Below are 15,096 nucleotides of genomic sequence, written 5' to 3'. Positions count from 1 at the left end.
TCTCTAGTATTTGTGGCAGCCAGTGTTCCAGATCTGAAAACGCGAGAGCCTGGTGATACCTGGAGGGACTGCCAAGGAATTTCCACTGCAGCTAATGGTCTGAGAAGGAGGAAGGTCTAAATCCTCCCAAGTTTTATACTTCAGGCTGTTAGTGCGCCAGTTTAACGTGGCACATACCACGTCAGCACTTAAGTGAACATGCCCTTCTGCAGTATCTAAATTTGTCTCGAGCAAAACATTCCCGGAGTAGCAGTGGGGAGGCGATTCCCAGCCCAGCATCCCAGGAGTGGTATGGGATGGGAGTGCCCTGTGCAGGGGGACGCTTTGGAGGGGGTCCCAGCTGGCGGAGCTGGGTTGCAGAGCTGTTGGGCACACCATCCTCATGGGCAGTGACTCCAACAAGGACCACAGGGCGACCAGCGTGCTGGGAGGGATGGAGTCCATCTCGGAGCTGGCTCCAGGGAAGGGACCAGAGAAGGAAAGATGCTGGCTAAGGAGATGGTGCACAAGGAGGAAGAATACAGGTTCCCAGGGTCACCTCTTCCAGCAACGAGATGTAGGTGGATCTTCAGACTCCTCACCAGAGGAGGCACGGGAGGGAAGGGCTGGGGAATGCAGCACAACTGGTGGCACCAGGCGAATGGCAGCAGAATGGCCGCTGAGGTGTGGTGTGTGGGGGACAGGGGCTGCCACTCCGGCCTGCCTGCGGAGGGACAGGCCCTAGCGTGAGGGTAGTGGTGGTCTCCATGAAGATGTCCTTTCCCTGGCAGACAAACCGTCAAATATCAGGAAAGATGAGTGTGGGAAGCTTTTTGGAAAACAACGGACATGTTGAAATAATGAGCTTGTGAACTTTGTGCAACAGAAGAGATAAAAGACAAGCTGGTACAGTCTGAAGGTCGACATGAAGGAGGAATTCACAGGAGGAATTCACACGCTGATACTGAAACTGCTGCGACCCCTAAATAGATGCTGAATGTGTATTGCTACAGCTGTATTTAACCAATAATAGTTTGTGTGTATAAGGTTAAAGGCCAACGAGCACAAGACACGATACTAACCCACGTTGTAGTAAAAGTATATAACACTTCAAGTATTGTAATAGAACAGCTTCAGCACGATCATACTGGTCTGCGTCTGAATCCCACCACAGGGACCCTCATGTGGAGGGATGTGGGAGACCCACGCCCCCCCAGGGGCTGGGGGGACCCTCACCTGGAGGGATGTGAGACCCCCCCCTCAGGGGGCGCCCGGGGGGTCTCGGTGCTGCGGAAGCCGCCCTGGCCCGCCCAGCCGGTGCTGCCGCCGCGGGGACCGGACCCAAGCGCCACCCGGGGCCGAGCTGGTGGCAGTGGAGGAGGCGGCGGGGTGCAGGGAGGAAGTGGGCCCGACCGCCGGGAGCCCTCCGGCCGCCGGGGGGCGCTGTGCCCGCCGCCCCGCCCCGTCTCCATGGTGAGGCGGCGGCGGCCATGGCGGAGCCGCCGCGGGGCGCGGAGGCGGGTGGCGCCGTCTACCGCTCTCGCGACCCCGTGCGCAACCTGCGCCTCCGGTGAGCTGTCGACCCTCGCCCCCGCCCCGGCTCCCGGCCACCCTCCGTGACGCTCTCTCCCTCCCTCCCTCTCCCGCAGGGTCCGCATCCAGCGGGTCACCTCGGCCGGGCCCCTCCTGCCGCAGGCCCCGCCGCCGCTCGCCGGCCCGCGCGGCCCCGAGCTCCTGGGCCTGGCCGACCGCGCCGCCACCGGTACGTGGGGTCCCGGGGGAGGCGAGGGGCAGCGCCGCCGGAGGTGACCGGGTCCTCTCCCGCAGGTGCCCGGCGGCCCCCGGAGGAGGATGAGGAGGAGGCGGAGGTGGGGTGGCAGGAGAAGCTCTTCAGCCAGGTGGGTGAGCGGCGGCGGGCCGGGGGGAGGCCTGCGCGAGTTTCTCCTCGTTGTGCCGCCCCGCGGCCCCCCCCTTTCCCCCCCGCCGTGCCGCGCCTCCCCGCGGGGTCTCCTGCTCCGGGGCGAGCTGCTCTCCCCGGGCCCCGCTGGGTGGGCGCTGTCGGCCGCTGCATCCCTGAGCAGCGTCGGGGGCCGCTCCGGAGCTCGGGTAGTTTGCTGGGATCCCCAAAGCATCTTTGCCTCTCCCTGTGGTGGCTTTGGAAATCTCAGCTGAAAAGTGTTTGTGGCTCAGAGGATGCTGGTGAAAGGCGGCTTTTTGCGCTTTACCTATGATGCTCTTAGTTTGAGGTGGATCTGTACCAAAATGAGTCGGCCTGCCAGACTCCCCTGGACCGGCAGTACCATGAGGAGATCCTGAAACTGGAGAGGGCTGGAGGACGGAAGAACTATCGCATCTTCACCTACACTGATCATGACCGATTCACCAACCTAGAGGAGGTACCAGCATTTAATTACACATAATCTATACAGCAGTGTCTGTCAAAACCCCCAGGCCTACCGCAGAGGGAATGTTTGTCAGTTCTTGGCCATGCAGAAGCAAGCCAGGTACCCCGTACGCAGGAGAACATACTGCTTCTGCAGAGCAGCTTCACCTCATGCCCCAGACCTGGGATGGGATCTCCTTGGTTCAGAATGATGGTTGGGGCAGCTTGGAGGGACTTGGCTTTGTAGTGTTGCTCTGTAGGTAACTTGCTGGGTGGAGTTTAGCTGTACTTTGCCACAAGAACAGCCAATGAAATCTACAGTCTTTAAGCAGTTTGTCCTCATATGTGTGTGTACATACCTGTTCTCTTCTCCAAGAGTGGAGCTGTGTTTGGGAAAGATGTGCTGTTACAATTAAGCTGGTTCCCATCTGTTTCTCTCTGCCAGCACTGCCAGAAGGTAACTGACTCGGATCATGAGGTGCCGTCATATCTGGCAGAGAGGATGGCCAATGTGAGGAGAAGACGACAAGACCGTAGGCCAATGTGAGTGTAAACTGTGGCTCGGAGCTTGCTAATGCAGGTTTCCTGGTGCTGGTGCCCCAGCTGCGGAGCAACCTGGTCTGTGGAAGTCGGTGGCTTGAGCTGTGTCACTTGGGATCCGGCAGTTTGACTCCTCGTTGTGGGGGTTTTGGTTTTGCCTGTGCCAGGCTGCTGAGGTGAGCTGGGACTTGTGCTGTTCTGTTGTTGACAGAGAAGCAAGCTCTCTGAAGTCGAAAATCATCACCTGGGAACCCTCAGAAGAATTTATAAAGAACAATCATGTGATTAACACTCCTGTTCAGACCATGTACATCATGGGGGACTTGGGACCTTATGGGAAGTAAGTAAAATCCTGAAATGGTCTTAAGGAAACCCATCTTCCCTCCTTACTCAAATCTCCTGTTTCTTTCATGAGTTAAGGGGGGAAGATTCCAAGAGCCCTGTAACTCAGGCTGCTATTTCTTTCTGCCTCTTTCCCCAGTTGGGAGGTAACTGAGTGTATCCCTCCAAAAGGCTTCTTAAAGTAACGTAGGAATGTATGTGCATGTTTGTTCCCTTCTGCAGCTGCATGTGCCTTTACAAGCTCTGCTGGTCCAGAGCAAGAGAGTGTCTATGTTCTCTATTTAGACTGTGTTTCCTGTCTTCCGTTAGGCTTGGTCACAGGGAGTATGAACATGTTCTTTGCACAATCAAGGTGGACGGCAATGGGGTGATCACAGTGAAGCCCGACTTTACTGGCACCAAAGGAGCCTACCGGTGAGTGGGACAGGCCTGGTACCTCTTGTGGGACTGACACAGAGGACTGAAATGGCTGTTTCCTGGTCACCCTTTGGGCAGTGAATCAGCATTTAAAGTGGAGGATATTTTTTAGTTTTATTTCAGAGATTTCTAAGACAAGATTGTTACACACTTTTGCTTAGTGTCACTGCATGTGTGATGTGTGGGGCTTTGGTGCCAGTCCCTAGGGGTGCACATTATGCGTATGCTGGACACAATCGAGCCTTGTGTTTTGACTTTTTGTTTTGTTTTGTTTTGGGGGGAGGTTGGGGGAGCAAAGAGAGGGCCATTAGTGCCCTTGTGTTACTGCACAGGCCTGGTGGAGAGCGAACAGCTGTGTCAGCATGGCACAGTTGACACTGTTGCTGCCTGTGCCTATTCTCTGCGTAATGGGGGAGTTTTGTCTATGTGTTTTGGGGCTCTGCAGGATCGAGCTGGATGGAGAGAAGCGAGAGGTGTGGAAATACACCATTGAGAATGCGTCTGTCAAAGTGCAGCCAGAGGAGGAGGAACGCGAGCAGTGTGTGTTCAGAGATGTAAGGACCAGCCTCCACTGATCATATTGACTAGTTCTCCTGATTTGACAGAGGAAGCTCCAACCCTTATGTAGATGTAATTGTTAGTGCTGTAAACACCTAAAATTGACAAAGTGAGTGTCACTGGCGGTGAATCTCATCATGCCCAGCAATTTGAGAACTCCCAACAAATACTCCCTGACCACTTCATTCCTTACTCTAGGTAGAGGCCTTGTCTGGTACTAGTTGTGTTGGCCTCTGACTGCAGTGATCTGTGTAGTGAGAAATGATGGAAGACACCATGTGCAATCCCATGCACAAATCCAGGCTGGGTGGAGAATGGCTTGAGAGCAGTCCTGAGGAGAAGGACTTGGGGGTGTTGGTTGATGAGGAACTTAACATGAGCCGGCAATGTGCGCTTGCAGCCCAGAAGGCCAACTGTATTCTGGGCTGCATCCCCAGCAGTGTGGCCAGCAGGGCGAGGGAGGGGATTCTGCACCTCTACTTCGCTCTCGTGAGACCCCACCTGGAATATTGTGCCCAGCTCTGGAGCCCTCAACATCAGAAAGAGATGGACCTGTTGGAGCAGGTCCAGAGGAGGCGAAGATGATCCTAGGGCTGTAGCAGCTCACCTATGAGGACGAGCTGAGAGAGTTGGGGTTGTTCAGCCTGGGTAAGAGAAGACTTGGGAGAGTCTTGTAGCAGCCTTCCAGTATCTGAAGGGGGCCTACAAGAAGGCTGGCAAGGGACTTTTTGCAAGGGACTTTTTACAATGGCATGTAGTGATAGGATGAGGGGGAACAGTTTTAAACTGGAAAGGCATAGATTTAGATTAGATATTAGGAATAAGTTTTTCACTGTGAGGGTGGTGAGACACTGGAACAGGTTGCCCAGGGAAGTTGTGGGTGCCTCATCCTTGGAGGTATTCAAGGCCAGGTTGGATGGGGCTTTGAGCAACTTGTTCTAATGGGAGGTGTCTCTGCCCCTGGCAAGGGGGTTGAAACTAGGTGACCTTTACGGTCCTTTCCAACCGAGACCATTCCATGATTCTATGAAATCACCTTAAATTTGTGCCTTTCTAGTATTGCCTGCCAATGGTTTTCCTTCCCTTTTGAGCAGTGGGCAAACCCTGTCCTTGGTCTTCCTCTTGCTGCCTGTATAGTTTTTGAATGATTTCTTGTTACCCATAATGTCCAAGGACATTTGGATCTCATTTTTTGTCTTGATTTTCCTGAATTGCCTTTTTGGCTGTGGCAGTTTATAAAGGTACTTCATGTTTTAGTTTTTTGTTTGTACATTTCCTTATTGGTTTTGTGGTCAATTAAGGAAATCATGATTTGGCTACACCGATGTCCCATCTGTTGATTTCATTGGAATAGTTTATGCCTGTGGTTTTAACATGTCATTTAAGATCTGATTCTCCAGAGCTTCTTTTTCCCTTAGATTTGCCTTTGACAAGGTCTTCTCTGAAGCTGAAGTTCCAGGCAGTGTTAGCAGTTATGCATCTTAATTTTATTAGATTCTTATATTCTCTGTATCTGCTGTAACAATTAAAAAAAAATCTGTGTACTAAGCCTGTCAACAATTTAAATTGGCTTTAAATTATATCCATTACCATTTTTGATATAGGTAAAAACATATATAATAAAAAAGACACTTTTTCTAATCCGCTTGTTCTGTGTTTTCAGCTGTACAGTCGGCACAAGGAATACCTCGGTGGTCTTGTCGGCTCAGAATTTGAAATGGTGAGTATCAGCAGCACTCGGCAGGGACTTGGAGCCCTGCTGCCTTTGGAGACGGTTGGCCTGGTTAGTGTGGCTCCCATTGGTACCACAGTCTCCAAAGAGTGTTTCATACTGGGGATGTGTTGGCAGCTTTTAGCTTGTGGCTTCCAACAGAAAATTGGTTCAAAAGGGACAGGTTGCAATGGATATGGGGCCTGGGGAGATCCATCCTGCATCTCTTCAACCAGCAGCAGAGCATGCTGAACGCTGCAGTCTCTGGGAGACTGCATGCGTTCTCTGAAGACTTTATAATACTTTAAGAAGAAAGGATGGTTTATATCTTTTGGGATAGTGATTCCTGTTAAGTTCTTGAATGTCAAACACATCTATGTGCCGCTTTGTTCAAGTAAATGGCCCCTCCCACCCACAAACTCATGCAGTTTCCCTTCTCACTAAATTACCCAGACTGCAACCATTTTTTCTCAAATCTTATTTGCCAAAGTGTGAAAGTTGTTGTACTTTCTTGTACTTTAATAGAGTGTCTCAGCTTGTCCGATGCTTCTCCCCACTTCCCCTCCTTGGGCAAGTGCAGGGACACTACAGGAGAAACAGGATTGTGATTTCTGCAAGCGACTTCTCACTACATTTTATATCCATCTTGAAGTTCATAAGAGACTGATTTACAGAATAGTGAACTCCCGCAGTCTAGGAATTTGGTCTCTAGAGAGCCTCTTTCCAGAGGGACTGTCACTTCTGGAAAGTGATACGAGAAGTCATGACTCCTACCTGGCCAGCAGATTGAATCATTTTTGTACAAACGTGTGTGAAATACCTGCGTGAGACCCTATTGGGAGGGGATTGCATGAGGTTCCACCCGTGGTCATTGGGCTCTTTATCTTGTTTATCTGCTTGTTCTTACAGATTCTTCCTGGTACACTGCGGCTTTTTGTGAACGGAGAAATAGGTGAGCCCTTATTATAAACAATAACTATAGGGGCAAATCTGGGTCTGCTGGGATGGCTGAGGCTATGAAGGGTCCAAGGATTCTTGGATCACAGGCCAGTCCAGGGCATGCCATTCTCTCCCTAGAATCCTTTACTTCCTCCTTCTCCTCCCCTGTTTTTGTGGACTAACTCCTTGAGTGGCATTTACAGATTGGAGGTTAAAAATACTTCAGCTGTTCTAGGAAGACATACAGATTGGAAAAAAGGAGAGCAGATTGGGAAGTTAATAGAGATTATAGCAAAGAAAGCAATTAGATGTGTTACCTCCCTAATCTGGTTAGTGATATGGGGACAGGGCTAGTCTAGAGAAGGAATCTTCTCTGAGGGTCATATTCTGTTACTTTGAAGACCCTGGCTTTTCCCAGCTTCCAGCAGTAACTGGTTGTCCCTGAGGTTACTGGTGCTGGCTCTCCCCAAAAAATCTACAGTAAGTACTGGAGGAGTTTGTGTAGAAGCGAGCAGCTGAAGTTCAATCTCTCTTCTCAGTTTCAGCTCAAGGTTATGAGTATGACAACCTCTATGTTCATTTCTTCCTGGAGCTGCCCAACCGTAAGTATTCACGTTTCCAGCCATGTCACAGCGACTTAAGGAATGAAGCATGCTTTGGCTCTGCTGGAAGTCAGTAAAGTGTTGGGGCTGGGATCTAGTCAGAGGTCTTCAGAGCTAAAATTGCAGAACTCAATTGTTTGAACTAAGCTCATGTCTGGGACAAAGTAGCATCTTCCCCTCTTGTCTCTTCCAAACCAGGCTGGGACAGAGAGGTCCATTGGCTTCTCAACCAGTAGTGACGGTGTCCAGCAATCTACCCAAAGTTCATTCCTTATACTGCAGAGAATAGCCTTTCCTGTACTCTCCATCTCAGCAGTGACCTTGTCTGATTTCAGTGCTCACCATCGTGTTCCCTTGTTTTGTGCTGAAACTAATCTATTAAATTTTGACTGATACATTGGGTTCCCAGCACTAACGTGCACATCCTACTGCATGTTTACTTCCCCTGAAGCTATGGCTCTGACACCCCTCTCTGGTTATACCCTGATGTTTGTCCAAAGAGGTACCACTTCTGCTACTCAGTACATTTAGATAAGGTTGTACTTTTCCCTTAAGATGGAGTTGGTGCTTTTTGTCAACAGTTCAGGGTGTTCTGGAGAGCAGCCGTTGCCTGGAACAAGACCAAGGTGGGGTGGGACACACCTAGGGAAATTCAGTGTGGGTGATGTTATCTGCTATCTGTTATCCCAGTCATCTGGGACTGGACTAACATTCTCCTTTGAGCTGCTGTGATCTGTGAGTCCACCCTCTCACCCAAAGCATTCACCGCTGTGCTCACATTCTCCTCTTCTCCCAGAGTGGTCGAGCCCCGCATTCCAGCAGTTATCAGGAGTGACACAGACCTGTGCCACCAAGACAGTGGGCTGGGTAAGGATGCTTTCAGACCTGCAGAGCAGTTTGAACAGGTGTTCTCTGAAGTGGAACATGTGTAACAAGCTACAGATATATTCAGCAAAGGTCCTAATTTGAGAGCTCCTTTCAAGGGCAGAGCGTGTTTGGGATTCTCCTTATTCTAGTTACACTTGCCATTTTTCAGGGTGCCACTGTGTCCAAGTAAAACTGCTTCAAAGCAAATTCTGGAACCTCACTTTTTAATTCCTTCTGGCTGATTGATTGCCTGTGGAGCTTTGATTTTTGTGTTCTCAAATGCTCAAAGTTAATGAAGCATTGTTCTGGCTTGCCTGGGGCAGGAATGCACACAGTCTCGAAACTGATTTCTCAAAATGAACCCATCCTCCTATCTGGGGTGTTGGTTCCATTGCTGTCTCCAGCTCCTCTCTTACAAAATTTTAATTTTATCAACTTTTTAGTGTCTTTTATGTGAGCTAGTTTGCATATTACAAAAATAATTATCATACAAAACTTCAGTAACGCCATTGTTTGAGGTATTTTGCTTGGCTCCTGTCAAGATTGTAGCAGTGTAGTAGTTATGCAGCTGGCTGAATTGTCATCTAAGATGTGTTACTCTTTCCCCTTTTTCATTATTTTTAACAGCCTGTTCCATCAACATGGCACTTGAGAGTGTATGGAGGTGTCAGGTGTTTGATAGTGTGATGGGATTGATCTTATTTGGGCATCATTACTTCTTTTCCACCATTAGTTCTTTTCTCCGTGCTGTCTGTGCCCCCTGCAATGCTAGTGATGATTTCCCTTGTCCAGGAATCTGATCTCTGTCCTGTTCCTTTTCTAGGATAACGTGGCACACTTCTGCTACCCCTTCACTTTGGAGATGTTTTTCACCCAAGGAGACGAATCAGAAGGTGTGTTTCCTTGTTGCTTTGAAATGGGAAACTCTGAAATATTTTAATCACGGTGTAGGCATGGTGCTGTCTGGCATGTTGTTGGCTCCTCACCAGGATGAAAGGACAGATTTAAACAAAGGGGAATGTGGCTTGTTCAGCAAACGTTCACCCTGTTCACCACACAACCTCGGGACACATACTAAATTTGCCCTGCCCAGCAATGCGTCAGCATTTGTATGTTTGTATGCGTCAGCATTGATGTTGCCCTCCTTCCAGGCTGTAGTCAGCTTTATCCAGTTGCAAAACCACTTGGATCTTATCTCGTCTGTCTCAAAATGCCTGGCATGCTGGTCTACGTGTCCATGCCCAGGGTACTGCATAGAGCCCTGAGAGCAGAAGAAGCAGGCAGCTTTTTTGTACACAACTAAAACTCTGTGCCGAGTCTTACATCTGTAGACATGCTCAGTGATCTGTATAATCTTTGTATAGTTTATGTCACTTTGAAACTTCCAGCTCTATTTTAAGCTGGGCTTCTCTGCTGCCTGTTCCTGCTGCTTCACTACGCTACCGCTGCTTCCTCACCAACCCTGTTGCTCTTTGGATTTCAATTGCTAGGGACAGCTTTGCGGCATGCCTTGCCACTTGAATCCAGTGTACGCATTGGATTTGAGTATTCAGCCAACACTAATGAATTTTCAGCCTAGAATAAACACAATGAGTTTGTTTCGCTGTGGAATAAAGAAAAGCTTGGAGACCTGTAGGAGAATCCAAGTTAATAATTCCCCAGTAATGGTGGGAAAGGTCAGAGATAAAAAGGTTCTCCTGTTTGGCATCAAATCATTCACAAAAGATTGTCTTGTCTGCTCAAAGATAATTGAGGAATCAGTATGGACTTGCTCTCAAAAGAAAGAATTTTCCCAAATTTTTAACATCTTATCAATAGTTCTGTTTTCATCCTCAAATGTGAGGGTTCGACTCTTACAGGGGAAACTAATCACCCGTACATCTAGGTTAGTCATTGTAGAAGAAATACAGAAAGTTCTTTCTACTAGTAGAGTTGGGTATTTAGTTTTTTGGTTTATTTTTTTTCTCTGTGGTAGTCTCCCTCACAAAGCTGTGATCTGCCCCCCTTCCTTGCAGACAGTCTCCCTCAGTGGCCTGTTCTCTACTTTGAGGTCCTGTCCCTGGATTTCTGGCAGAGGTATCGTGTTGAAGGATATGGTTCTTTGGTACTGCCAGCGTCTCCAGGTAAAACATACTTGGGACATAATGTTAATTGTCTAGGAGAATGAGTTGGGTGGTTCTCTTGGGAATGCATTCAGCTGGTCCTGGGGAGACTTTGCATACTGAAGGGGATAGTTAGCTGTCTGTGGGGCAGCAAAGAAGGATTTGATGCATGCTGTGCCAAATGTTGCTGAGACACATAATGTGTTTCCGTCCTTGCTCTTTCAGTGGTTCCATCACAAAATCTTGTGTGATAAAGCTCTGGGGTGATGCTGCATATCCATCTTTACAATAGCGGTAGCCCTCTCTGTCCCACATGGAATTTGAGGGTCACAACTATTCTGACACACACATGTAGTAAGGAGATGCTCCTCATGGGCAGGGTATGCTTTCAACGCTGTCTGCGTGACTGTGTGGGAGAAAATGTTCTAGAGATACTGTGCAGCGTTTCTATTTCCAGCCTACTGTGGTTTGGGTCAGCAGGTATCCAGCTGTCCTCTGTGACTCTCGAATAGACTGTAGGTCATGGCTGTTCTGTTGTCCTGGGACAGGTCTCCACATGCTCACCATCCCTACCTGGCGCCCTGTGGAGCTGGGAACAGTTGCTGAGCTGAGGAGATTTTTCATTGGTGGATCTCCTGAGCTGGAGGACATAACCTACGTCAGGATACCATCAACCTTCAAGGTGGGCTCAGCTGCAGGGCCTTGCTCTTGCTGGGAGGTGGTAGATTATGATTCAGATGTCTGGGGACAGCCTGGACCAGATTTGAACAAGGATGAGCTTGTTGCCCTGTCCCTCTGCCTAAAGAAATGTCTCCTCTGTGAGACTTGTGGTCATGAACAGAGAAACAGACAAACACTGAGGCAGAGTGCTCTGTCTTCTGAGGTGTGTGCAACTTAGAGAAGTGGGTGAACATGGACCAAAGCCTTGACTTACTCCTGGCCCTGTCCGGAAAGTGTCTCTCAGGTCAGCATTTGTTACCAGCTTCTTCCTGTGTTTTTGTAAGGAATCTGGGCTGTACTGCACCTGGAACAGTTTCCCAAAGCAAGTAGCCGATGGTGTGAGGCAGGTAGAAATTTCATGTTCTTAAGAAAGCTGCAGAGGTGCTTGCTGGTGTAATGAGCCAGTTGATCTCAGTAGCAGCTTGGTGTGAGAATGAGCCCTGATGCAGTCGTCGAAACCTTCATCCAGCACTGCACTATCAGCTTGCTAGTGTTTAGGTCCTGCCCTCAGCCCAGCCTGGAACCGTTGGTCCTTCTTTCTGACCTCACTTTCTATGTGCAATGGGGACGGAAGAGGCTGTGCCCGCAGGAGTGCATGCTCCTGGTGGGGCATGCTCATTTTCACCAGGGTCGGCCTGCTGCAGCAGGTTGCAGGCTGTGGTTACTCTAACTTGTGCTGTCTTTGTAGGGAGAGCGTCTGAGCCGCTTTGGTTTTCGCACAGAGACAACAGGGAGCGTCACTTTCCGGCTTTACTGCCTGCAGCAGTCTAAGTAAGTGCAGCAAAGTGAGTACGAGCTCCATCTTGTGTGCTGTGTTTTGGCAGCCCTGACCTCCTACTGTACTTCTGTGCAGAGCCTTTCTGGAAACCAGTGCCCTGAGGCAGCGCATGCAGAGTGTACTGGACCGGCTTGGAGGCTTCAGCCAGCAGACCTCTGTCTACAACGTTTTGGGTAGGGCTTTCAGTGTCATTCTCCCTGGCGAGCCTTTGGCTCACTTTTTCCCCCTGTTTCCACAGTGGGCAGGATATTTCAGGAGAATCCATTACTGCGGGGATAATTCCTCCCTCCATGATCTCTCTGAGTCCATAGCAGAGGTTACATGTTCTGATCTGAGCTGGGAACTTCAGGAGGCATCAGCTGTCAGCCAGCAGGAGGGTTAACCGCTCTGTGAGGGCAAAGCCTAGGCTGGGCTGCCGAGTCTTGCCAGGCACTGATGCACAGGCTCTGTCTCTGATTCCATTATGCCCAGAGCAAGGACAGAGCTAGAAATAGGTGAAGAGAGCAGCAAGGACCAGGTGCTTTGTTGGTGGAACTTAGTAATAGGAAGTGAGACTCCTGCTCCAGGAGAGATGATGTTCCCTGGACAGACTCATCCCTCCTCTTCCCTGAGGCTGTCTGATGCATTCTGGCTTGCTGTCACCTGCTGTGTTTTAGAGGCTTTCCAGAGGGCACGGCGCCGGATGCAGGAAGCACGCGAGAGCCTTCCTCAAGACCTCATCAGCGCATCTGCCTCCACTGCGCACCAGTTGCAGGAGCCATGATCGACCACCTCCACTGCCTGGGAGCACTTAGCATCGTCTCTCCAACGCACGCTCCCATTGTTCAGCAGGAGTCACAGTGCTGGTGCCTGGAAGCTTTTGAAGCCCTTCCTTTGTCGTTTCTGCTGGATAGGGGGCAGGAGTCTGTAAGACATCCAGACCTAGAATCTTTGCGTTTCCACAAGTACCTGTGGAAAGAGCCCCGTTTTTCCAAGGCATTTTGTTACCTGGCCCTAACAATACAGCCAATTGTTCACATTTCTGCTGAGTAATCTAAAATACTGACATGGGACCTTGTGAACCCTTTAACACCTTTTCAGGAATTGAATAGTAAATGATTATAAAATTTTCAAGTCTACGTGACTTGGTAAATTTAGTTTTCTTCTTAAAGAAGAGGGCGATGTTGAAGGTCAAGGCATGAATGCTGTTTGAGATTTAGTGAAATGAGTAGATAACTTCTTGAGAAGTGCTGATAATCGTTGGCAGCGTTTGTAGTGATAGGTCAGTCAATAATAAAAGGAATCTGTCCACCTGCGCCTTAAGATTGATTCATTCCAAGGGAGAGAGCTCTCTGCCACATGCAATACATGAAATCAAAGCAAACGAATGACATTTGAGAGATTTAGAACTGGAGAAAAGGGTTACATTCTGTATTTCCTTGTGTGTGCCCGTAACATTTCTGGCTCTGCAGTGATGAGCAGGAGGATTCTTTGTTCAAGAATACAACTGAAAACACGCATTCCCCTTAGTTCATAGCAGAACTTTGGCTGGGGCTGGACAGTGCGCAGACGAGAGCAGGTTATAACATCTGCACAGCAGGTGAACTTTGAACTGTTCAAGCTGTTCATTCAAGCTACGGTTCATTGTTCTGTCTCTGGTTGCAGTACACTGGATTGCTTCCTGAGGAAGCATGTGTGTACCCATTTTTTATCCAGTTCCTTCTCCTGTGCTTTTCTCAGACTTTTTTTTTTCCTGTTTTTGTTCTGTCTTGAGTTTGCAGGAGCAAGGCTACCTGCAGACTGACAGTGCTGTGTTGACTTGTGCACGAGTCACATTTCCATGTGTTCTCTGCTCCCGACACGAGGGATAGGAATAAAAATCTCAGGCTGAGGTCATGCAGGTCTCAATGTGTAAATTCATAGGCAGAATATGAAATAGGAATCGGCCTTCCTCCTTTTGCTCTGCACGTTCCTCCTTTGCAGGGAGCGGGAGAGTCATGGTTGCAGCCATGTGCGTCATTGTTAGAACATCCCCCTCTTCCCTGGTGCTCCGTTGTCTTGCTCACTCCCTTCTTGCCATTTTGATCTTGTCCCAGCCTTCACTGGGAAAACGAAACTCCCGGGTTTGTTCCTCCTTGACCTTTGCCGCAATTCCTAGCTCTGTCTGGCAGTTTGAATGCGTCTGGCAATTCCAGTTTTAAAAGGATTTTTGCTCACCTTCCTCGCCTGCTACCCCTCCTTTTCGCTGGAAGAGGCTGCCAGCACGTATTAGCTAGCGTGCCCTGTTAACAGAGCACAGCGTCCTTGGCCTAGAGCTGGATGATGTGCCTTGTGCAGAAGTCGGGTCTCCACTTCAGCTTTTGATGTGATGGCTGTGAAGGCACACGTCCCGTTCTGGAGTAGCAGAATTGAGGTGCGTGTGCTATCGTGGTTCTTAATGATATAGTCACGTTTCACAGAGATTGACCCACTCGGTGCCCAGGATGAAAAGCGTTCAGTGAGTGTGTAGCGCTCACTATCTCCTTTTTTTATCATAATTCGCGTCATGGCCCTGTATGTTTATTGCACGCTATCTGAGCAATACTTAATTTCCTTCTGGGTGTTTCTGTTGTGCTTATCGCCAATAGCTGAATTGCATGTCTCTGAAACCCTTTTCAGGATTGAGTTACAAGGTTAAGAGAATATTATTTTTATCAATAAAGTAACAAAACACCTTTCTGATTGAGATGATGCCAAAGGCAGATCCTGTTAGAGTGGACTCTTCTGATTAGAAGATCAGGTTCCTGATTCGTGCTTGTTGCTCGGCACATTTATATGGCAGTCTTGGTGTCTTGGGTGTTAAGGTTACACAGAGATGCAGTAAGGTTTACACAATTATATTCGTTTTGCCTGGTTAAAACTTTGAATAGTGTAAAATCTTACAGAAACTCAAGAGAGCAAAATTTAAAAATATAAAATTATCATAACCAAAGAAGCAATTCTTCCGAAGTAAGACATTGTTAGTGGTTTTTCACCTTCGTACTTGCGGCCTCCTTGGCCTGACAGAACAAAATGCTCCTTGTAAAAGATGTTTTGGAGAAAGCCTTCAGCAAATGTTCTTTGAATATGCCCTTTTATAAATTAAACTAGCAAATTTCCATATACATGTACATGTACGAAAATGTCACTGATCTTTTAAT

General features: G+C 48.8%; 1 protein-coding gene across 1 annotated transcript; it reads left to right on the top strand.

Moving 5' to 3' along the window:
• Positions 1-1,469: 1,469 nt before the first annotated feature.
• Positions 1,470-13,271, top strand: LOC309679731 (tectonic-like complex member MKS1; the record flags this gene model as incomplete). Its single annotated transcript, XM_082493118.1, is given in 18 exon segments — positions 1,470-1,549; positions 1,629-1,767; positions 1,770-1,877; positions 2,220-2,375; positions 2,808-2,905; positions 3,114-3,242; positions 3,554-3,658; positions 4,107-4,215; positions 5,883-5,939; positions 6,840-6,882; positions 7,409-7,471; positions 8,268-8,338; positions 9,162-9,231; positions 10,354-10,461; positions 10,989-11,122; positions 11,849-11,931; positions 12,014-12,111; positions 12,595-13,271. Coding segments are annotated over 18 exon segments (1,758 nt in total). The 3' UTR covers positions 12,702-13,271.
• Positions 13,272-15,096: the final 1,825 nt, after the last annotated feature.

Source organism: Vanellus vanellus, assembly GCF_965231255.1.
Source record: "Vanellus vanellus genome assembly, chromosome: 19".
Taxonomy (NCBI): Eukaryota; Metazoa; Chordata; class Aves; order Charadriiformes; family Charadriidae; genus Vanellus; species Vanellus vanellus.
This window is presented reverse-complemented; position numbering and strand designations above follow the sequence as displayed.